The sequence below is a fragment of the Cetorhinus maximus genome, chromosome 2 (genome assembly GCF_964194155.1).
Source record: "Cetorhinus maximus chromosome 2, sCetMax3.hap1.1, whole genome shotgun sequence".
Lineage (NCBI taxonomy): Eukaryota > Metazoa > Chordata > Chondrichthyes > Lamniformes > Cetorhinidae > Cetorhinus > Cetorhinus maximus.
This window is the reverse complement of record NC_135880.1, coordinates 45,393,086-45,418,405: the sequence shown is the minus strand read 5'-3', so window position 1 is coordinate 45,418,405 and position 25,320 is coordinate 45,393,086. Positions and strand designations below refer to the sequence as shown.

General features: G+C 46.0%; 1 protein-coding gene across 1 annotated transcript in view; it reads left to right on the top strand.

Annotated features, from left to right (window-relative positions):
• Nucleotides 1-25,320, top strand: part of mccc2 (methylcrotonyl-CoA carboxylase subunit 2) — a 125,380-nt gene that overhangs the window by 19,889 nt on the left and 80,171 nt on the right. The window contains exon 4 of the mRNA XM_078564268.1: nucleotides 16,359-16,460. Coding sequence (XP_078420394.1) covers nucleotides 16,359-16,460 — 102 coding nt within the window. The remainder of the gene's footprint in view (nucleotides 1-16,358; nucleotides 16,461-25,320) is intronic.

The following is a 25,320-nucleotide window of genomic DNA, read 5'->3' as shown; positions in this document are numbered from 1 at the left end:
TGCATCCCTAGCATCACAGTGGCACTGAAATTCATACACCACATTACTCATTTGTGTGATAGGCAGAACATCTTTTTGGCTTGATGGCATTATCCTGTTAGTGGCGAATAACACTTGTGTTGCTACTGTATAGTAGCAGTGTGAAACAGCTAGCTTCACCTGTTGCTCAAAACTTTGAGATACCTTGCCTTCCAGGGTAATCTGAGGTAGACTGGGCACTTCAGGGGCTAAAGTGATGGCTTCGGGCCTGTTCATGAGTTTGCACGATATACAATGTGAAATGATTTTGATCAGGGTAGCCATTATCCTGTGGGATGTCTTTGATGCGCCCTATTTCAGCATCAAACCTGCATGCTAAGCAAATGGCTCGGGCCCTATTTACAAGGTTGCTGATAAGGCCAATCCTATAGCTCGTGGAACTGTAAGAGTCCAACCAGTGAAGGTAGGCTTATGGTAGACCATGGTAGAGAAGTGACACCCATTCACTGGTTCATTCCCCAGGTCAATGTCTTGACCAGTCGGAGTCAAGTTCAAATTTCAAACAATGTTTGGCAGTTAATTGTTAGTCACCATCAACTGCTGCATTCACCATGACAATGCCTCTACCTATCAGAGTCTACTTGCCAACCAATCAGCACTCTCTTCCTATATGGTATAAATATGTTGTTTCCCCTGAGATTAGTGTTTTCTTGTGAGTTGTCCTGATGGGTGCAAGACAAAAAGCTTCAACAAAAAAGTCTCTTTTTATCAGCAGTGGTCGAGTTCTGTACTACCAAATGACCGTACTTAACAATATTGTTATGTGGTGAATCACTGCAAAGAGCAAGTTGGAAACAACTTTCAACAACATGAAACCTGTGTAGTTTCTGTGAAAGCGAGAAACTTGCCTGAAGACAGGTATTCACAATTGCCATTTTAATTTTCTCCCTCATTGACTGATTTTCTGTGGGTTTGCTTGCTGATATTCTGGTGCCCAGAACGTATTTGTGATGTTTAACATGGTCCTATTTCAAGCTGGAGAGTGGAGTACAGAATGAAGTCAGGAGAGGTAGGTAATACAATAGCTCAGGGATTCATTGAACTGTGATGGAAACGAAGTATGGACATTCTTCTTTAAATCTTCTCCAGCTTCTATTTTTTTGAAAGTGTGGTGTCCAAAATTCTACACAGGAATAAATTGTGCTATCAGTGAAATTTACTAGGCTTTATATATTTTTTAAAAATGTTTTTGAATTAGGTTCAGATGGTGTTACTTTGATTACAATTTCTTTTACTATGTTGACAACAGCTTCACACTAACTGGATCATTTTCTCAATAGTTAAAATAATATCTAAAACAATATCCGGCTACTTTGCATTTTTCATGAATCTGTGCCACTGATGTTATGGGTGGAATTTTCCCAGAATTGCACTAAGTGAGGTAGTGGGCAACTAAAATGGAGTCCTACCCTCCGAGGAAAGTGGCAGGTTTTCACGATGTATTGTCCTGAGCCCATTTCATTATTTATTCAGCCCCGCAAAACACACCGTTTCCATGGCAGGCGGGCTCTCATTCCCACCAGCTCACCACCGCTGCCCAGGAGTCATGGCCAGCAAAGGAAAAAAAACTGCAGCCCCCCCCGCTTCAATGACGGGCCTCTCGAGCAACTGCTGGATGCCGTGGAGGCCCACTGGGATGTGCTCTACCTCTGCTCTGGCCGCAGGATGGGTAGCAAAGTCACCAACCCAGCTTTGGAGACGGTGGCAGCGGTGTGTCAACGCAAACGCACTGCAGAGGAGGACAGCCATCCAGTGCCGCAAAAGGATGAATGATCTCCTTCATTCCACCAGGGTAAGTCACTCTTTTCATCACTCCCAACTTTCACACTCACAAACCCATCACACATCCACAGGGCCCTCACTCACTGCCAGTGCAAGGGCCATCACCATTCACTCTTTCACACACACCTTCATTGTCCTCATCCCGTCCATGGGACCACTCACCACCCACACAGGTCATTCATACTTATCATCTGGCCCGACAGGCAACCTGATACACTCTCCCCGTCTCTATTCATGCAGAACAAACTGGCACACAACAGGAGGGAAAGTTCGCAGACAGTTGGAGGAATGCCGGAGATCAGAGTCCTGACAGAATTCAAAAACAGAGCCATCCAGCTGGCCGGCGATGACTGGGACCAGTCCTGTGCTGATGGTGAGGTCGGTGCTGCTTTACCAAGTGAGGATCCAGCAGTACAACATCCATCAGACAATCGTGCATCAGACAATCATGCTGTGAGTAACGTGTCCTCTTCCACAGGCCACTGCCACAGGGAGGAAGATCACCAGGTGCACGCTCCGGGACCATCCACCTAGGTAACGCTGGGATTGACTGGCCCGTTCAAATGCCCTCTTCCTGTGACCTCTGCAGCTCCGCCTTCGCAGGCCGAGGAGGGTGCCGCTGCCATACAGCAGGACCCCGAAAGCAGGCCGGGGCCCTCCAAGTCTCGGCCTTCCAGAGGACGCCTACCAAAGTCATCACAGACAGGGCGTCACTGTCAGCAGGCTGCCTCCACCTCTGTTGTAGATGTCCGGGGAGCACCAAGACTTAGCGGCAGGATTAGAACAGTTAGGCAAAAGTAGTTGCACAGCCTGGGCATGGGTGTTGATCACTCGAAAATACTGTTCACTATTGTCAATAAACTCCGAAGAATGTCTCCCTGCCTGTGGCTCCTTGTTCTGATGAGCAGAGTTCTTGTCACTCAGATGTGAAACGTTTCTGCACAAGATAAAAGGCAGGTGTTTCAGTCCAGGGCCTCTTCCCTGTGCTCTGTGCAGTCTTCAGACCAGTGATGGTCCAGCCTCACGCTCCCTGGAAACATTACTGATGCCTGCACCCCAGCGGTTCTGGTCATTGCTGCCAGAATGTAGTGGGCAGGTACCACAGAGTCCTCTCATTCTCTCTGCGTGCTCTCAGCACCTTTAAGGTGGGGCTGGCTCCCATCACCCCAGCATCTGCGACCAGTGATACTGTGCACCAGCTCCTGAAGGGCTGAGGTGCTGTAGGCGAACACAGCATCAGATGCATCTCTGAGATGGCCCTGATCATGGAGCGCAAGTGAGCTGCCCTCGGCTAAATATGGGTCAGACATTCTCAGAGGCTACCTGAAGAACTATGGATCGTCCTCACTGCATGTTGTCATCATTCTCCTGCGATGGAGCGACTATTAGGGCCTCCCTTGCATCTCCAAGACAGGAACATTCTTGCAGAGGGTATTGGCGCTGCCATAAGCTAGACTGGAGTCAAACGTTCACAACTGCGATGTGAGGATCTATGAGGACACCTCACTGCATGTCAGCATGTCATCATCATCCTCCACAAATCTGGCCTCCTGCCTCATCTATCCAGTGTGAGATCCTCATCGTCACCACCAAGGACACCCTTACCCTTGTCCCCGTCAGCGTCCTTCTCATCCGAGATCTCCAGCTCCTCTATCTCAGCCAGCTCATACCCCGGTTGGAGCGCCAGGTTGTAAAGGGCACAGTAGGCAATGACGATGTGTGACACCCTCTGAGGACTGTATTGCAGGGCACCACCAGACTGGTCCAGGCACTGGAACCGCATCTTCAGCATCCTGATGGTCTGCTCCACCAGTTGTGAGCTGCTGCATGAGCCTCATTATAGGGTTGCTCTGCTGCAGTCTGTTGCCGCCGCACAGGTGTCATCAGCCACGGCCTCTTGTCCCCAAGGAGCCAACCCTGCAGCCCCTGTGGACCCTGGAAGACTGCAGAGATCTGTGAATGACTGAGGATGTAGGCGCCATGCACACTTCTTGGAAACCATGCGCACACCTGCAGGATGCGTTTCTGGTGGTCACATACCAGCTGCATGTGCAGTGAGAGGAAGCCCTTGCGGTTGATGAAGTCCACCGAGTGTAGCAACAGAGACCTGAGCGCCACATGAGCCAATCGCACCCTTCACCTGTGGAAATCCCGACATCAGGGCAAATCCAATGGCTGTCATATCCTGGCTGTCCTGGTCCCGGGCGAAATGCACAAAGTTTTGTGCCATGGAGAAGATGGCATCTGTGACCTCATGGATGTATTTGTGGGTGGCGGATTGTGGAATCCCACAGAGGTCACCTGTGGAGCCTTGAAAAGAGCCACTGGCATAGGAATTGTGCGCCGCGATCACTTTCAAAGCCACTGGCAGCAGATGCTCCGAGATGCTGAGATTGCAAAGGGCTGTGAGCGTCTCCAGCAGTGACTGCTATATGGCCAGCATTGGCAAGGAGAGTGTACAACCTGTGCAGTCCAACTGCTCCACGGTCCAATAAAGTGGCAGCAGACTCCAAGTCTGTGCCAGGGGGATTGGGGGGGTTAGTGGGGAGGGGGGGTGGGTGGTAAGGTATGGAGCGCTTGGGGGCCCTTTGGTGCCACCGCGTTGCTTGCATGGGTGGGCAGGCTAGGACCCGACCCTAATCATATCACTGTGACTGTGCCTAATCTGTCTTATTTGCAGAGGCATGGTCAGTTTATACAGGTGTCCCTGATGTGTGACCACTACCCTCGCTTACACTGACCCCCACCTCGATTGCCTGTATGCGGAATGCAGTGCCAGGGCAGCACTTGACGCCTCCAGCCACCAACAATGGCCGCCTCCGAGGCTGGCCAGCATTTGCCCCTGGACACCCCCCAGCAGTCGCCTCCGAGGCTGGCCAGCCCTTGCCCCCAGTCACCCCCCAGCAGTCGCCTCCTAGGCTGGCCAGCCCTTGCCCCCAGTCACCCCCCCAGCAGTCGCCTCCTAGGCTGGCCAGCACTTGCACCCGGACACCGCTGCTCCCCCCCCCACCAAACAGTCGCTTCCGGGGCCAGGCATCAGTTGCCCCTGCGCCCCAGCATCACTGAGGCCTGGAAACAACAGGCAAGCCGTGGAGAACACTACTGCTCACTCACCTCATTTCCCCCAAAGTGAAGGTCGCCAAGTGCACATCGCCTGCGTGCTGTTATGAAACATGTCGGCGTGCTTTCCCACTGACGTGGACAGATGATACGGCGGTGTTCCAAGAACCTGAACACTGACCGATGGCAGGGGTGAGTGGACGATCGCGACCTGTCTTCACGCCATCGTGAAACAGGTTGCGCCATATTTCCTGCGCATGCCACCTATCACGCCCACCACCAGCTGGCTCTGAAAATCCCACCCTATGTTTACATGCTAAATTGCACCTGGCTTTTCCTTAGCATATCCACTTAAGTTGTCTAGATCCTTATAACTACTATCAATCTCCCCATACTGTTTGCTGGCCTTATGGCTTGCTGTCATCACGAAATTGCATATCACTCAATATGCCTTATGAGGAAAGGTTGATCAGGTTGGACCTGTATCCATTGTAGTTTCAAAGAATGAGAGGTGATCTTATTGAAACATATAACATCCTGAAGGGAGTTGACAAGGTGGATGTTGAATGGATCCTTGTGGCAGAGAGCAGAACTAGGGGGCACAGTTTAAAAATAAGATGTCTCCCATTTTGGATGGAGATGAGAATTTTTTTTTGTCTGAGGGTCGTTTAATCTGTGGAATTCTCTTCCCTAGAGAGCAGCGGAGGCAGGGTCATTGAATAATTTTAAGGCTGAGATAGATAGATTCTTGACACACAGGGGGTAGACAGGAAAATAGAGGTTACAATCAGATCAATCATGATCTTTTCAAATGGCGGAGCAGGCTCGAGGGTCTTGCACTCATCAGGAGAGACTCCAGAATGTCAAATTACAAAGGGAGCAACATTTTGTACTGCGTAGGAAAAGGTTGCTGATTGGTTGGCAAGTCAACTCTGGTTGAGGTGTTTCCATGGAGAATGCACCAGGAGTTGTATTAAACAGCATGCCCATTCAGCTGCTCACAACAGGCAGAGTACTGACCGTACTCAACTAGTCCATGCTTGCAAAACTCAGAATTGAATGTTGAATGTTAGATGTGATTCTGCAATTGGACAGCACTTGCTGAACAATCCTGAGTGTGCTAAGAATTACATTAACAGCCAATTTAAGATTGTCAGTCAGGCTTGCAATGTGGCTTACATACACTCGCTAGAAGCTACATATATTCATTTGCAGGGACTTGTCCTTTGGAGGCAAAAGGAACATGTCCAGGCATTGCACATTTTTTGAATTAAACAAAAGCGTGGGGGACAGTGGTTCCCTGGTGCATTCTCCATGGCAATGCCTTGACCCATCAGAGTCGACTTGCCAACCAATCAGCACGCTTTTCTCGTGCAGTACAAATTGCTGTATAAATTGTTTCTCCCTTTGAAATTTGGCATTTTTGCGTCTGTCTAGATGAGTGCAAGACAGAAAGCTCTTTTTTTCAGAAATATTTTGTTATAATACAATTTCTAAATCCAGTATAAGTCCAGGCTCTAATGAAATGTCATCAACTTGAAATGTCAACTCTGTTTCTCCTTCCACAGATGCTGCCAAACTTGCTGACTATTTCTAGCATTTTCTGTTTTTATTTCAGATTTTCAACATCCTCAGTTTCCTCCTTTTCTATAAATCCAGCATCAACCAGCATTCCTGGTTTTCCTTAACTCTTGTATGGGTACATTGCTTCAGTGTGGCAGACTATGTTGGCGCTTAAAAAGTGGGTTTGTAATTCTTGTATATCCAACAAGAGATTGAGTCGGTTAGGATTATATTCGCTGGAGTTTAGAAGAATGAGGGGGGATCTCACAGAAACCGTTAAAATTCTAACAGGACTAGACAAGGTAGATGCAGGAAGGATGTTCCCGATAGTGGAGGAGTCCAGAGCCAGGGGTCACAGTCTGAGGATACGGGGTAGACCATTTAGGACTGAGGTGAGGAGAAATTTCTTCACCCAGAGAGTGGTGAGCCTGTGGAATTCACTACCACAGAAAGTTGAGGCCAAAATATTGTATGTTTTCAAGAAGGAGTTAGATATAACTCTTGGGGCGAAAGGGATCAAAGGATTGGGGAGAAAGCGGGAGCAGGCTATTGAGTTGGATGATGAGCCATGATCATGATGAATGGCGGAGCAGGCTCTAAGGGCTGAATGGCCTACTCCTGCTCCTATTTTCTTTGTTTCTAATAGCAACTTGCATTTATATAGCACCTTTAACATGGTTCAAAACATCCTAAGGTACTCTATAGGAGCGTCAGAAATCAAAATTTGACACAGAATCACATAAGACGAGACAATAAAAAGCTTGGTAAAATCAGGGCCAGGGAGAGAAATCATGGGATCTGAGGTATGGGTCATTAATATTAAGAGCAGCAATGATATAATGCAATGTTAGTTTGTGTGCGCCCTATAGGTGATCTCATCTTGACTATTAAACAGCCTAGAGAAATTTTATTTTAACAGCATAGTGCAATATTGTTAATTTGACAGGAAAATACCCCATTAGTTATTTATAACACTGTGCAGATGATAACACTGATTTGGTGGCTGCCTCAGCCCTCGTTAACATGTTTTACACATTGTACCATATGAACACAGTGGCAGTAAATTCATATTTTGGGGGAAAGATTCAATACTTGAACCCCAGATAAACTGCACAAGATCTTTTCCATTCTGTAGAAGAATTGGAAGACATTCTCCTGCCTGGGTACATGATATTATTCAATATTATTATTTCAGAGAAGGAGTGTAATTGGATTCTATTTTATCAGTAATCTCACAGGGTAGAAAGATCAAATTACTCCTGAGCAGCAAAGTGGAATGATTGAACAACATAGACCTTCACTATCAGTGAGATGCACTGGAGCGCTCAGGTGACTCTGTGATTTTTAATCTTTTAAGGGGCCAGGGAACAAAGACTGAATGGTTCACAGTTGTATCAGTGTTTTTCTGACCAGCAAATCTGAAGACTGCTTATTGCTGTTTCTCACTAAAGTATGTTTTTAACATCTACTATGCAACACTACTTTATCACAATATTTTATTCCTCAAAAAACTCATAAAAGCACCAAGATAGAGTGGGATAATAGGTAAGCAGACAAAAGGACAAGATTGAAGTCAATGGAAAAGACTCTTGAGAATCATGTGCAGGGTAAAACAGGTTACTTATTCACTGTGAACCCATTATACACTCCTGTCCTGGCAATTTCACCCCACAAAGCCTGCTCACAGGAAATTTTCATTAGCAACAAAATGAACAGAACTTCAGCCATGATTCCACCCTCTGTTTGCAAGATAATTATGGATGACAAAGGCCATCTAGCCCAGTTTATCTCATCCATCCAGAATGACATACAAACATACATATTAGGAGGAGGACTAAGCCCTCTGGCCCCTCAAGCCTGTTGCACCATTTGATAACATTATATCAGTGACTACAACTCAAAAATATTTAATTGGATGCAAAGCGATTTGCGACATTGTGAAAGGTGCTGTATAAATGTAGGTTTTGTCTTTCTTTCATTACACCTGCATTGCAGTAGGCAGAGTGACTGTAGCAATGGTGAAATTGGAGGCACAGTGCTGATTCTCTAAGGATAATTAATCACAGAACAATCAACTGATGTTAGGAAAGCGGCTGCAAAGAAATCACTACACTTACAAAACAGTTCAACTCTAGCTAATACAGCCTTACCATCCTTACTTCTCTGGCGCCAGCCCACAAAATGCCATAAATGGCACCTGCTCCTTTTACGCTAATGACACTAACCCCAGTATTTGTCAATTAGACATCTACCAGCGGCTTTGGGAAAACGTAGATTGAATCGTTGATCTGAATATTTCAGAGAAGAATGATATAAAAATTCAGTGTAGCCTTCACTCAAGAACAGGATTGTGTCCCCTTCCCACAGAAGCCATCATACAAATTGTGTTGTACACTATGCATTTACAGCCCAAAATAGAAAAATGTAGTTAATAAATAAACTGCAGCAAAAAATGAATGTGGCAGCAAAATTCTGAGAGAAATAATTTCTAGAAGCACTTAAGTCATAGGATTGGGTTTCTATTAAGGCCTTTATGGTAAAAGCCCTTTATGCTGTTTCTTTGGGATTTCAATTGATTTTTTTTTTGCCAGAGTTACAATGGATGATCAGGAATCCTGCCCCCCAGAGAAATTATAGTCCCACAGTGTGACCACCGTCTGCTACATTTTAAACAGGATCGAGTAGTGATTTGTAAAACCTTTCTTTATGTAACCTCTTAGTGACAATTGCCATTTCATTCCCAGAGTGCAAGAGTAATAAAATGAGCGATAGTGAGTCATCACCCTGTTTTGCATCACTCCTGGTTTTTAGTGTCCTACATTTATTTTGATGAGGCCAAGATTTTCAAACCTCTGGTACATCATCAAAGGATGTCATCAGAATTGCCCTTACTTTTAGGGCATCATGAAAATTTAGACTGCTATTTATATGGTGGTTCAAATTCAAAAGACAATTTTTAGAAGTGTACAATATTTAATTTTGTGGTATTAAACCTTAAAGAGACACTGCGACCCCAACCTCCCCCACCCCATCCACCTCTTCCTCCCTCATCCACCCAGCCCCCTCAATCTCCCCCTCCAACTCCCACCCCGTGTCACCCATCCAATTGGTTCTGAAATAATTAGAGATTTGACTTATAATTTTTCAACCAAGAGCACACTCAGTTGCTGCGCTGTTGCTTCTGAGCTTTAAACAGCTTTATGGTTTTCTGGTGGGATTTTAAAAATCAACTCAGTGAAACTGACCCGAAAGATCAGCTTGGAATAAAAAATCAGAATTATCAGGCTGACAGTTCTGATTTGTTTTTAAAGCCGTCCTTTCAGATCTGAAGCTCGTCTGAAGGACAACGAGAACTCAGTTTAAAACACCGAGCCAGGGCTCTCCCCCTGCCACAGTCCCCGGACCCTGGTGTTTGGCACTGTCTGCACCCCCTCTCCTGGGCCCTAGGTCAAATAGGTAGGTTTTAAAGGGCATCTTAAAGGAGGCTAGAGATGCGGAGAGATGTAGTGAGGGATTCATAGCTTAGGACCTAGGCAGCTGAAGATACAGCCATCATTGATAGGGTCAGTGAAATTGGAAGTGTGCAAGAGGTCAGAAATAGAGAAGTGCGGTTAACCCTGAAGGCTGTAGGCCTGGAGGAGATTACAGAGAAGGATGAGGCCATGAAGGGATTTAGAAACAAAGATGAGAAATTTAAAATTGAAGCATTGCTCAACCAGGTACTAATGTAGGTCATTGAGCAAAGGGAGAATGGGGTTTGGTATGCATTAGGATATGAGCAGCAGAGTTTTAGGTGAGTTAAAGTTGTGATAGATTGTAGAAGGCCAACCAGGAGTGAAAAGAAAAGAAGACATGCATATATATAACACCATTCAGGATCTTGGAACATCATACTTTCTAGCCATTGAAGTGTAGTCACTGTAGTAATGTAGGAACAAGGCAGCCAAAATGCATACAACAAGGTCCCACATGCAGCCATGCGATAATGACCAGATGACCTGTTTTTGTGATATTGATCGAGGGAATTAAGGTCAGGGCACCAGCGATAACTCTCCTTCTCTTCATGATAGTGTCTTGGATCTCTTGCACCCACTTGTGAGAGTGGATGGAGCCTTAGTTTAAATTCTTGTCCGATAGATGGCACTCCAACAATGCAGCATTTCTTCAGTGCTTCACTGGAGTGTCAGCTTAGATTTTTCTGCTTGAATCTCGAGAGTGGGGGCTTGAACCTACAGGGCAGAATTTTTAGGTTGGTGTGTGGGCGCGCGCCTGACCTGATCGGATGGGAACTTTTGCGTGATGACGTTGGGCGAGCATTCTGCGCTCGTGTGATATTTTGGTCGGCGGGGTGGGCACGCGAGTGTTGGAAGCGCGCCCACTGACAATCAAGAAGACAATTAAAGTTGTTAAGGTTCCAATTGTCCCCGATTTTTCGTGGTCCATCCAGCCTTACAGTTGGCAGACGGGCGAATCTGCCAGGCGGACTTTGCATTTTCGATGAAACCTCATCCAAGGCCGGGATGAGGTTTGCGTTATTAAACTTTAAAAATGTATGGGCAGAATTGTCATCATGTATATGTTCAGGTGACTGATTCTGATGCGTGGATATTTTTTTCTGGATTTCAAAATCTTTATTTAATTGTTTTGAAGTGTTCAGCCCCCTGAGACAGCTCTCTGCCTTCAGGGAGCTTCCATTTAGTGCTCACCTGCACTTACGTCAGTGCCCGCCCTCCTCCCGTCTTCACCCCGGCAGCGCTGAGCATTTTGGCACGCACTTCACGCTGGCTGGCCGTTAATTGGCCAGCCAGCATGAAATTGCGGTTGGGGGCCGATCGCCGGCGGTGGTTCATTCCCTGGCCGCTCCCAGGCCTACCGATCGAGCCCACACACGGACCTAAAAATCCTACCCATAATCTTCTGACATGGGAATTGGAATAATCACATCTAGAAATAATAAAAGGATCACAGCAACAGATGAGCTGAATCAGGGCTGCTGAGTGACAAGGGCTATCCCCTCAGAAGGTGGTTCATGACGCCTCTCCGCCATCCAAGAACAGAAGCTGAGCAGCGGTACAATAGGAGCCACGCCTCCACAAGGGCTGTGGTGAAGAGAGCCATTGGTCTTCTCAAGATGCACTTCCGATGCCTGGGCCGCTCAGGGGGTGCACTCCAGTACCCCCCCAGATCGTGTCTCGGTGATAGTGGTTGCATGCTGTGCTCTCCACAATCTTGCACTGGAAAGGGGGGACGGTGTGGACGATGAGGACTTTGACACAGTGGCTGTGGTTGCACACGATGAGTCCAGCAGTGAGTCTGAGGATGAGCACACACAGGGAAATGCTGAGGGGGTAGACGCTGACCCGGGCATACTCCAGGGAGGCAGGGACACTGGGAGGCTTTAATCCAATGAACCTTCAGCTAGCACACCACAGATGGACCTCCAGGACAAGCCTGGGCTGTAAGCCCCGTACTTGATATCTAAGTGCAAAATCTTCCAGGTTAGGAACATTAACTAAGGTCCTTGTCAATAAAGCTGAATGCCTCACAAAACACCCATAACATTTTTGGAAACCATCCACCAGCAGAAGAAAAGAGGCACCCTCAGCCATGGTGACATGTCTGAATTTAATATTACAAGCACAGAAACTTAAACAAAATGACAAAGGTGTTAAAAATCACACCAACTCACAAAGACCTCATTGCGGGCCAACACAAAAGCACCAGTGATAAACCTGTGGTGTGTCTAAGATGCCTTATGTTTACATTTTCGGGTGCTGCGTCTTGGTGCTGACCCCTCGCTGGGAATGGCATCTGAGACAGCCTGCTCACTCTGCTGTCCTGTTGGCCTCATTGACCTTGGCGGTCGTCCTTTGGCCCGTGGAGCCTGTGCTGGCCCCGCCTGGGAGGGAGATGCCAGTTCCACAGCTGGCATCTCCCGAGTCGTCACAGCCTCATTGGATGCAACGGTCACTGGCAGAGCGGTGGAGGAGCTGCCGCCCTCACCTGGAGCACCCTGAGAGGTGCCCGCAGAGACGCCAGGCAGCTGCTGCACCGACGTGCAGTCGCTTCGGACCTCCCTGTTCACTGTGGATGGATGGGCACTGAGCTGGGAAAGTTGATGCCCAAACCATCTCCCACATTGGCAATGACCAGCTGAGGTCAATGCCGATGTGAGGGCTTGCTGGCCTGAGCGCATCCCCAGGGAGCCTTGATTGGTCTCCTGGTAGAGCCTCTTCTCGAGAGTCACCACTCTCTCCATGGAGGACACATGGCGCTTGGCCATGAGGCTCATTGCTTCGGCGATTGTCCGCATAGACTCCTCCACCGCGGACACCAAGCCAAGTATAGCCTCATGTATCTCCACCAGATGCTCCCGCACACCCGGCCGCATTTCCTGGGTTTGCTGCGTTGACAGAGGCACATCATCAGCCACCGACTGAGCATGTGCCTGGTCCCCTGCAGTTCTCCGACTGCTGGTGCCATGGGCACTGTGTCTCTGCCAGCTCCTCCAACGACTGTGAAGTGCCCTCACTGCTGTGCCACGGGGCACTAGCTGATGTTCTAATTACCACTGAGGTGCTAGTATCTGCGCTGGTGCCTGCCTGGCAGAGATGGTGTGACGCTGGTGTGACTTCAGGGCCTTCAGGGGGCCTCTGCTGCTCCTCCTCCCGGCCCTGCTCCAATGATGCTGAAAGAAAGAACAAGGACATTGGATCTGTTAATGTGGAGACAATGTCAATGTGCACCCCTGTCCCCCAGATCATTATGCGCTCATCCTTCCATAAGCAATGGTCAAGCCATGTTGCAAACTTCAATTACTGAGCATTCAGCACTGCCATGGCTGCTGGGAGAACAATGGTGACCTCACTGCTGGGCAAACATACCTGCCCATGGCACCCCAGCCTCACCAACACCGGTGGACCTGGGCGCATGGCACCTCTCCAAATCTAGGGCCTCCTGCTCAAAGCAGCTGAGAATCGCCAACTGTGCTGGGCCACTGCCAGTCCTCACCCGCTCTGCGGCAATATGTGCATTCTTCTCCTGAAAAGGAGAGAAGGGCATTGGTTAGAGCTACTTGTACCTGGACTCTATTCGTGGACGGCCCACCCCAACCAGAGTGGGACATTGCAGGTCTCCAGTGTCTTCTCACCCCGTTGCTGCCGAACACTCACACAAAGAAAAAAACAAAAAACTACTGCGGATGCTGGAAATCCAAAACAAAAACAGAATTACCTGGAAAAACTCAGCAGGTCTGGCAGCATTGGCGGAGAAGAAAAGAGTTGACAATTCGAGTCCTCATGACCCTTCAGCAGAACTGAGTAAAGTTAGGAGAGGGGTGAAATATAAGCTGGTTTAAGGTGGGGGGTGGGGTGGGGGGAGAGAAATTGGAGGGGTCGGGGGGGATGGTTGTAGGGATGAGCAAGCAGTGATAGGAGCAGATAATCAAAAGATGTCACAGACAAAGGAACAAAGACGTGTTAAAGGTGGTGATATTTTCTAAGAGAATGTGCTAATTAAGAATGGATGGCAGGACTCTCAAGGTACAGCTCTAGTGGGAGTGGGGTGGAAAGACTGACAGGGCATTACAGGTATAGATTTATCTATGGTGATTTATCATGGTGCGTCGCACCATGTCGCGGGAGCTCACCACCTCCGCCACCTCCTCCCAGGCACGTTTGGTCATGTGGGGGGTGCCTCCTCCTCCCGTCCTGGGGTATGAGGACCTCCTGCCGTGCTGCCACCTCCTCGAGGAGGGCAGCAAGGCAGTCATCAGAAAAACGAGGGGCACAGTGTCCCCCTGCCCTACCCTCCTGCCTGGCCTGCTCACCAGCAGCGCTCTGGGTAGCCCTTCCACTGGCCATGATTCACAGCCTTTGAAAGGCTGCAACAACTTTTTAAAACAGCCCCGTCGCTGCCCACCCACTCCCACTGTCCTCGGGAGCTGCGATTCACGTTGGGTGAGGCCTGGATTGGCCCGCCTGCATAAAATGGCGGTGCAGACCCAATTGCGGGCAGCGATCTGGTCCGCGCCCTCCCGCTCTGCCCACCCGATAGGCAGAAAATTCTGCCCTTTGTTTCTTTTATTGTCCCTTTACCACCTCCTTTTGCCTTGCATCATCTTTTGTCATTAAATCATTCCTGCCTTACACCCTATCACAGAGCTTCCCTTTTTGTTCTTTACTACTTTCTCCTGCCCTATCCTGCCTCTGTCTGTGCTTAAAACCTTTTACATCTCTAATCATCTCCAGTTCTGATGAAAAGTTGCCGATCTGAAATATTTACTCTGTTTCCTTCTCCGCAGATGCTGCCTGGCCTGCTGACTATTTCTAGTATTTTCCATTTGTATTTCAGATTTCCAGCATCCGCTGCGTTTTCCTTTTGCACTGTTTGTGTTCTTAAACAAGATATTCCAACTTCCTTTTCTCAAAAACATAAATAGCTGATAGAATACAAAAGTAGATCATAATTTTCAGAACTGTTAAATGCTAATGCTTTCCCATTTCATGGTTAATGCCTGGAAGGAAAAATATACAGAATTGATATACCATCTTTCATGTCCTCAGGAAATCCAAAAATGCTTCACAGCCATTAAATTACTTTGGAGTGCTGTCATTGTGTTACAACCTCCGAAGAGATCAGTAACTTTTTAAAAGATATTTGAATTCCCGGTTATTAACTGAAAGAATTACGGCACAAAATTTCACATTTTAAACAAAAATTTCTATGGCACAAGAGTTAAACAAAGCAAATACTAATAACTTTAATAGTATTTATTTAGAAATAAATTATATTTCTTAACCACTTATACATTAAATCCGAAAAGTTCAACAAGACACATCCCGCTCCTCTTTTATTTCCACCCCAGAGTTCTCCTATACTTTAGAGGAACTTCACTTCTTTTGGGACCAAACCAAGATGTGCCAAAGCTCTTAGGAATTGACTTTGATTCTCCTCAGTGTTCCCAATATTCTCTGAGGTATGAGACTTCTTAGGGCCTTTTCACTAGCATCCAGCTAGGTGAACCCTCCAACTCTCCTTAAGCGCCTCATGATTGTGGAATCCCCAGCTCAAGCATGGGCCTCACTGCTTTCTTGCTTAGTGACTCCAAATCAGAAGACGCCCTTGGCCGGGTTTTACTGGCCCCGGTGCGGCGGGTCCTGCCGCAGCGGATGCAGCCAAGTCATTCAAAAGTCCATTCACTTCAGTGGGACCGGAAGATCCGGGACCTGGCGGGAGGGGCCGTAAAATTCGAGCCCTTGTTTCTCAGATAGCCAGCTGCTACTGGTCTACAGCTCCTGGCAGATTCTCTCTCTGCTCGTCTCAAAGCTGCTTCCAGGTTGACTTCGACTGCCCGTTTCTGTGAGAAATCACAGATAAAAACGCAAAGCCAAGAAAAAAACCTCCCTGCAACCTATCCCCACAGCAACATGGCGCACCTGGGATCTCCCAGAGAGAGATTTAAATTAATTATTCGCAAACTTTCCCTTTTGTTCTGGGAAAACCATATGAATATTTTATACCCCTTATTTAGGCAACTATAGACATCCAGCCTCCACCAAGAAACTCAGCGGTCCAATGTTTAGTTTCCAATACTTCCCACTATTACCAATAAAACAAACATAGGTCACCTTTTGTATTGCAATGACTTCAGGTTTGTTTATCAGTTTCTCAACATTTTTCATTTATATCCCCAAACTAAAAGTGAGATTCCGAAAACACATGAACCATAAAATTAGGCATTCGTAACAATTGTTATTTTTTTGGACAAACTCCACAGTCAATTTGTGTGCAGTAAAATCCTACAAACCACACGCGATCCAGCTAATGACCAGGAGATTAGTTATCATTAGCTATATTAAGCATGTTAGAATTATTTAGTTTTTAATTTAAAAAGGATTAATTTTATTTCACAGATCTCCGTTCTTGGAGTTTTCACAGTTTGCGGGTTATCAGTTGTATGGTGATGAGGAGGTACCAGCAGGAGGCATCATCACAGGCATTGGAAGAGTATCTGGGTAAGTGTTATATTTCAATTAACCTTTTACTTTCCCCATCTTCCTATAATAAAGGGATGTTATGGAAGTCATTCAAGATAACTTATGTAAGGAATGGGGCGGGAGGGGGCGGGGGGGTTGATGTGGTCATGAGCCACTGTCCTTATTTCCTTCAAGTACCCATCCATTTTCATTTTGAAATCAGTGATCATCTCTGCTTCCACCACCTTCATAGGCAATGAGTTCCATGTCATTGCCACTCTCTGCAGAAAAAAGTTCTTTCTCACATCCCCCTATATCTTCTGCCCAAAATCCTAAATCTGTGTCCCCTCGCCTTTGTACCATCTGCTTGTGGGAAGCTTTTTTATTCATCCATGGGATGTGGGTGTTGCTGGCTAGGCCAACATTTGCCCATCCCTAATTGCCCTCGAGAAGATGATGGTGAGCTGCCGTCTTGAACCGCTGCAGTCCGTGTGGTGTAGGTACGCCCATGCTGCTGTTAGGGAGGGAGTTCCAGGATTTTGACCCAGCAACAGTGAAGGAACAGCAATATATTTCCAAGTCAGGATGGTGAGTGGCTTTTAGGCGAACTTGCAGGTGGGTGTTCCCATGTATCTGCTGCCCTTGTCCTTCTAGCTGGTAGCGGTTGTCTGTTTGGAAGGTGCTGTCTAAGGAGCCTTGGTGAGTTCCTGCAGTGCTTTTCTTTGTCAGCCTTATCAAACCTGTCATAATCATGTACACCTCTATCAAATCTCTCCTTGATCTCCTTTGGTCCAAGGAGAACAACCCCAGCCTAAACTTGAAACTAAAATCCCTCATTCATAGAATTGTTCTGATACATTTCCTCTACATACTTTCAAGGACCCTCACACCCTTCCTTAAGAGTGGTGACCAGAACTGAATGCAGCACTTTAGTTGTGGCCTAACCAGAGTTTCATAAAGGTTTAGCATAACCTGCTTGATTTAATACTCAATGCGTCTATTTATGAAGACCAAGGTCTCATATACTACTCTCTCAATATGTCCTGACACCTTCAAGAATCTGTACACATGGACCCCCAAGAACTCCTGTCCTTACACACAATATTTAGTCTTTATTGCTTCTCCCTACGCCTTCTGCCAAAATGCATCAACTCATACTTCTCTGTATTTAATTCCACCTGCCTTATGTGTCTGCCCATTCTGCTGGCCTATCTATTGTCCTGTTGCAGTTGATTGGTATCATCCTCACTGTTTGCTGCATCTCTAAATTTGATACCATTGGCACATTTTGAAATTTCACTCTGTATTCCAACATCCAAGTCTTTTTCAGATTTTAATAAAACACACAGAACCTTGGAGAACGCTACTGTCTACCATCCTCCAGTCTGAAAAACAACCATTTACCACAGCCTGCTGTTTATGTCCCTAAACTAATTTTTTATCCAAGCTGGCACTGGCCCTCCTATTCATGAGCCTCAGTTTTTTTAATCTGCTTTTTATGTGGTATTCTGTCAAACGCTTTCTTAAAATCCATAGGGACAATATCCCTTACTCTCCCTTCATCAACCTTCTCTCTTACTTCATCAAAAAAATTCAGTTAAATTAGTCAAACATGATCTGCCTTTTATAAATCTGTGCTGGCTCTCCTTAATTAACTCAAACTCCTCTAAGTGCCTGTTATTTTTTTCCCTGATAATTGTTTCTAAAGTTCCACCCACCACTGATGTTAAATTGACCAGCCTGATGCGCGTGATAATTTTTTTCTTTGTTTCATCATTTCCTATCTCCCTCATCATCCTAGGAGCCCTGGTTTGGCTAGTAATAGCTTACACTTTTCACTGCACTTGCACATCTTCTATGCACTTACCTTTTGATAAGGTATAGTTCAAAATCTAATATACCTGGTACATGGATCGCTGCTCTGGTTAGACCTATACATGTCAAGCATTTGGTGTTTATTTTTTGTGCAGTGTACAATGCGTACTCTTCTTGTGCTATCAGATGCAGTCAACTGAAAATCATACAGGAAATTCAGGGTCCATGTTATTCACGTACAGAGTAAGGGAATATGAACATATGAATTAGGAGCAGGTGGTTAGCACTCAATTTTCCTGTGCACAGACTATTTTTAGGTTTCTCATAAATTTATTCGTTCACGGGATGGGGATGTTGGCTAGGCCAGCATTTATTGCCCGTCGTAATTTCACTTGAGACGGTGGTGGTGAGCTGCCTTCTTGAACCATTACGGTCCATATGATGCAGGTACAACCGCAATGCTGTTAGGAAGGGAGTCCCTGGATTTCTACCCAGTGACAGAATTATAATTATTAATATTAGTAATATTAATATGCAGTAATATAATTAGCATGAAGGACTTTGCAGGATCTCCAGGGCTTGCCTAGCATTCTAGATGGATGAAGGCCTGGGTGGTTCGTCCAGTTTCATTCCTTTTAGATTTTGTAGCGGTTTTTGATACAACTGAGTGTCTTGATAGGCTATTTCAGAGGGCAGTTAAGAGTTAACCACCTTGCTGTGGGTCTGGAATCTCATGTAGGCCAGACCAGGTAAGAATGGCAGATTTCCTTCCCCTAAAGGGCATTAGTGAACCGGATAGGTTTTTACAATCGACAGTGGTTTCATGGTCAGCATTACTGAGACTAGCTTTTAATTCCAGATTTATTAATTGAACATAAATTCCACCAGCTGCTGTGGTGGGTTTTGAACCCATGTCCCCAACGCATTATCCTGGGTCTCTGGATTTAGTCCAGTGACATGACCACTACACCGCTGCCTTTTAGACTACTTTTAAGAATCATTTGTGTTGATTATAACTTGAGAAACGTATTCAAAGAGCTCATTTGTCAGGTTCTACACAGATGCTAAACCCGAGAAAATCAGCCCTCCAGTGACTTTTAAAGCCTCGGTAGCATGTGCTTGAGACAAAAACAGAAAGTGCGGCAAACTCTCACCAGGTCTGGCATCTTCTGTGGAGAGCAAAATAAGGTTAATGTTTCAGATCAGTGATCTTTCATCAGAACATGTGCTTAATTGAACCCGGCTGTAAGCAAGCAAATGAGAATGGTTAACCCTGGAACCCGAAGCTCGGAATCCAGCTTTAGTTTTAATATATCCATTTGATGCTGCTTTTTCAGACCAGTGATGCTGTTTCTAGAATAGGCAGAGCCTTGACTTTTGGTTCCACCAGAGGGCGCCAATGCAATGCTCAACTGTAATGTTAGTTATTAACTGATTTCTTCGTGATTACCGTTGCAACAAAGGGTTATTAGTCTGATGGCATTAATCCCACTTATGATTCACGACTGTTTTGTATAGTAACAGCTTTATTACAGTGACTGATTTGGTCTTCCATTTGTGTTAACTGACACGCACATTAATCAACAGTTTCCCAGGCTCAGACTGCCTTTGAGAAGGCTCTCTAAACACAAGACCTGGAGTGACCAGCTCCCACTCTCTGTGTGGCTGCTTTGTGTCTGATCCTCTAGAAGACACTGCCTTAAAGGGGACCTGGTTCAATTTTTATACTATAGTGCAACCATGGTCTGTGCTTGTATAACAGATAGATAAGTAATATGCACTATGCACATTCAGCTGAGCTGCATTTTTAGGTGTTTACCTGGTTTATAATCTTGTCAGCCTTTACCCCTGTACTACAAGCTTTGTTTATAGTATAGTAAGTGCTTAGACCAAATATTAATCCTGGTCCCTAGACCTGGGTATTTTCATTCTCTACTTTTGTGTGTACAAACTGTCTGTTATTTAAATATAGAGATTAGATCGAGTTCCTTTTCTCTCTCATTTGCTCTTTTTCTTCTCAGGTAGCGCCCTCAATTATTTGAGAGTTGCTGAACCATAGCTTATACGATGATTTTACTAGGGGGCAGGGCAAGGAGGTAGGCACCAAATCTATCTCAACCAGAACGGGAATCAAACCTCATACTGTTGGCGTTACTCTGAACTGCATGCTAACTGTCTCGCTAACTGAACTCCCCACCCCGCCTCATTTGCTCTACCACTAAAAAGTTTTAAAAGAAAGGAATGCTAGAATAGATTTGACTCTTATTGATTGGCCAGAATTTTGACCTTGATGGGCGGGTGGGCCCCACCGACTCGGCGGTGGGTGGGTAGCTGACCCCCGCTGCCAAAATGGGGCCGGCCGCCATTTTACATGGGCGGGCCAATTAAGGCCCGCCCAGCGGCCTGCCCGACATAGCGCTTCCTGTGCAGGGAGTGGAGGGATTCCTCATCTGTCAAAGTGCGCTCTTCCGCTGAGGCTCCTGGCCTGCCCGCCAGCCTTAAGGTTGGACGGGCAGGTCTTTCAATGAGCTTAATGATCCTGTCAATGGCCTCAACTGGCCATTGACAGGTCGGTGGGCGGACAGCTGATTTCCCTGTCCGCCCGCCTTCCTAAAAATTTAAATGGACCAAGATGACGTCGGGGGTTCCTCCTGACATCATCCCGCGTCATTTTCCCGGTGGCGAGCGGGCCCCGCCCCCCAAATCGTCGCCGGGAAAATTCTGGCCATTATCTTGACATCAGTCTATCTATAAATGAAGATAACAGAAACTCAGCATCCTTAACCAGGCCACCTTGTAAAGTCAGAATAGGGCTGAAAACTAGCCACCCCCTCCAAATGCCTCACACACAGATAATCCCGAATGTGCCAATGTGTTCATAAGAAATGTGATTTTTAAAAAAAAAATAATTTGGTAAGGCTATTCACGGATTGGGAACTACATGTTGTTTGGAGGTTTGGATGCTTTGTTGGGTCCGTGGAGTACAATTGATTCACAAGGATATTCAGGGTGCTGCCTACTTGTAAAATAGCACATTGTTTGGCGGCTGTGTGTTTGTAACACTTTCTGAATTTGGACGATTGTCTAAGTGTTGCCTTTTGAGTTCTAAGCAGAGCCTATAACTGCTCTGATTGGTAAACGTTTCTCCCACATGTTTGTTGTGGAGAGAATTGTGTTTTGTTACAGTGGGGAGAATATCTTGTCGTGAGCGATGACAGTTACACTAGGCTCTGTGATCCAGGAGGAGCAGGTTTTTCAATAGGCAAGCCCGGCAGGCATTGGCCTTTTGTCTGCAGAGAGTGCAAGGTCTTATGATGCTTTCTGTGGCTTCTCAGAATGGCTGAAAGTGAGGATGGAACCAGAATGGTTAGAGTCCGTCCAACAATCATTCCTTGAAAGGGGTGGAATCTGAGAACCATTTGTGGGGTGTGGTATGCTCAGCGTATTATCTTGAACTGGCCTTCAAGCACCTAGAATTCTAATCTCATTTGAAATTGTTTAATTTTCGGTCTACTGCTTTCACTAAATGCTGAATACCTTTGCAACTGTCAATGTTTTTTTTAAATTCTGTTATGTTCATGGGTATATTTTCAGTCAAATTCCTTAGTTGCATGGGGAAACATCTTCCCCACGTCCACTCTATCCAGGCCTTTCAGTATTCTGTAAGTTTCAATCAAATCCCCCCTCATCCTTCTAAACTCCATCGAGTATAGACCCAGAGTCCTCAAACGTTCCTCATATGTTAAGCCTTTCATTCCTGGGATCGTTCTCGTGAGCCTCCTCTGGACCCTCTCCAGGGCTAGAACATCCTTCCTGAGGTACGGGGCCCAAAATTGCTCACAATATTCTAAATATGGTCTGACCAGAGCCTTATAAAGCCTCAGCAGCACATCCGTGCTTTTATATTCTAGTCCTCTCAAAATAAATGCCAACATTGCATTTGCCTTCCTAATTAACAACTCAACCTGCAAGTTAACCTTAAGAGAATCCTGGACTAGGACTCCCAAGTCCCTTTGCACTCCAGATTTCTGAATTCTCTCCCCATTTAGAAAATAGTCTATGCCTCTATTCTTCCTACCAAAGTGCATGACCTCACACTTCCCCACGTTGTATTCCATCTGCCACTTCTTTGCCCGTTCTCCTAACCTGTCCAAAACCTTCTGCAGCCTCCCCGCCTCCTCAATACTACCTGTCCCTCCACCTTTCTTTGTATCATCTGCAAACTTAGCCAGAATGCCCTCAGTTCCTTGATATAGATCATTAATGTATAAAGTGAAAAGTTGTGGTCCCAACACTGACCCCTGCGGAACTCCACTAGTCACCGGCCGCCATCCTGAGAAGGACCCCCTTATCCCCACTCTCTGCCTCCTGCCAGACAGCCAATCTTCTATCCATGCTAGTACCTTGCCTCTAACACCATGGGCTCTTATCTTACTGAGCAGCCTCCTGTGCGGCACCTTGTCAAAGGCCTTCTGGAAGTCCAAGTAGATAACATCCATTGACTCTCCTTTGTCTAACCTACTCGTTACCTCCTCAAAGAATTCTAACAGATTTGTCAGGCATGACCTCCCCTTGATAAAACCATGCTGAATTTGCCCGATTTTACCATGCACTTCCATCCTTAAATCTCATCCTTAATAATGGACACTAAAAACTTACCAACGACCGAGGTCAGGCTAATCGGCCTGTAATTTCCCGTCTTTTGCCTCACTCCCTTCTTAAACAGGAGGGTTACATTAGCGATTTTCCAGTCTCCTGGGACCCTCCCTGACTTGAGTGATTCCTGAAAGATCACCACTAACGCCTCCACTATCTCTTCAGCTATCTCCTTCAGAACTCTGGGGTGTAATCCATCTGGTCCAGGTGATTTATCCACCTTCAGACCTTTCAGTTTTCCTAGCACCTTCTCCTTGGTAATGGCCACCATACTCACCTCTGTCCCCCGACTCTCCTGAACTTTGGGGATGTTACTCGTGTCTTCCACCGTGAAGACTGACGCAAAGTACCTATTCAGTTCCTCCACCATTTCTTTGTTCCCCACTACTACTTCTCCAGCGTCATTTTCCAGTGGCCCAATGTCCACTTTTGCCTCTCTCTTACCCTTTATATATCTAAAAAAACTCTTGCAATCTTCTTTTATATTACTGGCTAGTTTACCCTCATATTTAATCTTCTCCCTCCTTATTTCTTTTTTAGTTGTCCTCTGTTGGTCTTTGTAGGCTTCCCAATCCCCTGGTTTCCCACTGCTCTTCGCCGCATTGTATGCTTTCTCTTTAGCTTTTATGCTGTCCCTGACTTCCCTTGTCAGCCATGGTTGCCTCACCCTCCCTTTAGTATGCTTCTTCTTCCTAGGGATGAATTTTTGCTGTGTCTCCCAAATTACTCCCAGAAACTCCTGCCATTGCTGTTCCACTGTCTTTCCTGCTAGGCTCATCTCCCAGTCAATTCTGGCCAGCTCCTCCCTCATGCCTCTGTAGTTGCCTTTATTCAACTGTAATACCGTTACATCTGATTCCAGCTTTTTCCTCTCCAATTGCAGGGTGAATTCTATCATATTATGGTCACTTCCTCCTAAGGGTTCCTTCACCTTAAGCTCCCTTATCAAATCTGCCTCATTACACAACACTAAATCTAGAATTGCCTGTATTGCCAAGCTACTTCGCTGAATCTGTATATGTGTTGGGCACCACACTAAAAGCTAGAAGGGTAGCAAGGCAAAAAATCAAGCAGCCACATTACCTGCCCTATTTAGCTTTAGCTTTTTAAATGTTTGGACATTTAAGAACATAAGAAATAGGAGAAGGAGTAGGCCATTCAGCTCCTCAGCCATTCAACTAGATCGTGAGGTAGAGCTTCTACCTCAGCGCCGTTTTCTCGCACTGTCCCCAAATCCCTTGATGTCATTAGATTCCAGAAAACTATCAATCTCTGTCTTGAACATACTCAATGACTGAGCCTCGGCAACCCTATGGGATAGAGAATTCCAAAGATTCACCACCCCCTGACTGAAGAATTTCCCCCTCAACTCAGTCCCAAATGGCCTTCCCCTTATTCTGACGCTATGTCCCCTTGTTCAAGATCCCCTGCCAGGGGAACTATCCTTCCTGCATCCACCTTGTCGAGCCCTGTAAGAATTTTGTATGCTTCAATGAGACCACTCTTCTAAACTCTAGAGAATATAGGCCCGGTCTCCTCAATCTCTCCTTACAGGACCATCCAGTTATCCCAGGGTTCAGTCTGGCGAACAGCTAGGGCAACCACCCTAGTTATACAACTCGCCAGTACACTGGTCCCAGCATAGTTCAGATGGAGACTGTCCCAGTGGTACAGGTCTCATTTTCCCCAGTACTGGTGCCAGTACCCCATGAATTGAAACTCATTTCTCCGACACCAATCTTTGAGCCACACTTTTATCTTTCTAATCTTATTTATCCTACTTCAATTTGCTTGTGGCACAGGTAATCATTCAGAGATTATTACCTTAGGTTTTGCTTTTTAATTTAGCCCCTAGCTGCTCACATTTTGTTCCAATGATAATGTACTGTATATTTATTTATCATCTTCTCTTTCCTCATTGAAATCTCTTATGAGGGATTTCTATTGTCATGCGCCTTTTCAGTTGGGGGTTGGGTTACATACTTCTCTGTGATCAGGTGGAGAAGATGCTCTTCTCTGGGAGATGATAAATTATGTCCGCGAGGAACTGTGCGTAGGGCAAATTTAAGCTTAGTAACAGTTTATCCTGTAAGCAAGTGTACATAAGTCTGCAAATCTGACCTATCCAACCAGAAAACCACAATATATCAACCAGCCAGAACTAAAAATTTATTTGTCATATTGGGTATTCTTATCTAAAAACGCAGTTCACTACTCCTGGGTTACAATTCTGATAGTTTTTAAATCCTTAAAATTGAAGTGCACCTCTGCTGTACAATATATTTTTTCAATCTTTCAGACAGCTGGCTTAACGTGCCCAGTGACAGCAGTTTTGAATGTTGGTCAAGACTATAAGTTAGATTGTTTCATGGTAGGTTTAGAATCCAGTGCTGCATGGGCCATTATTGGTTGTGTTTTATCACTTAAA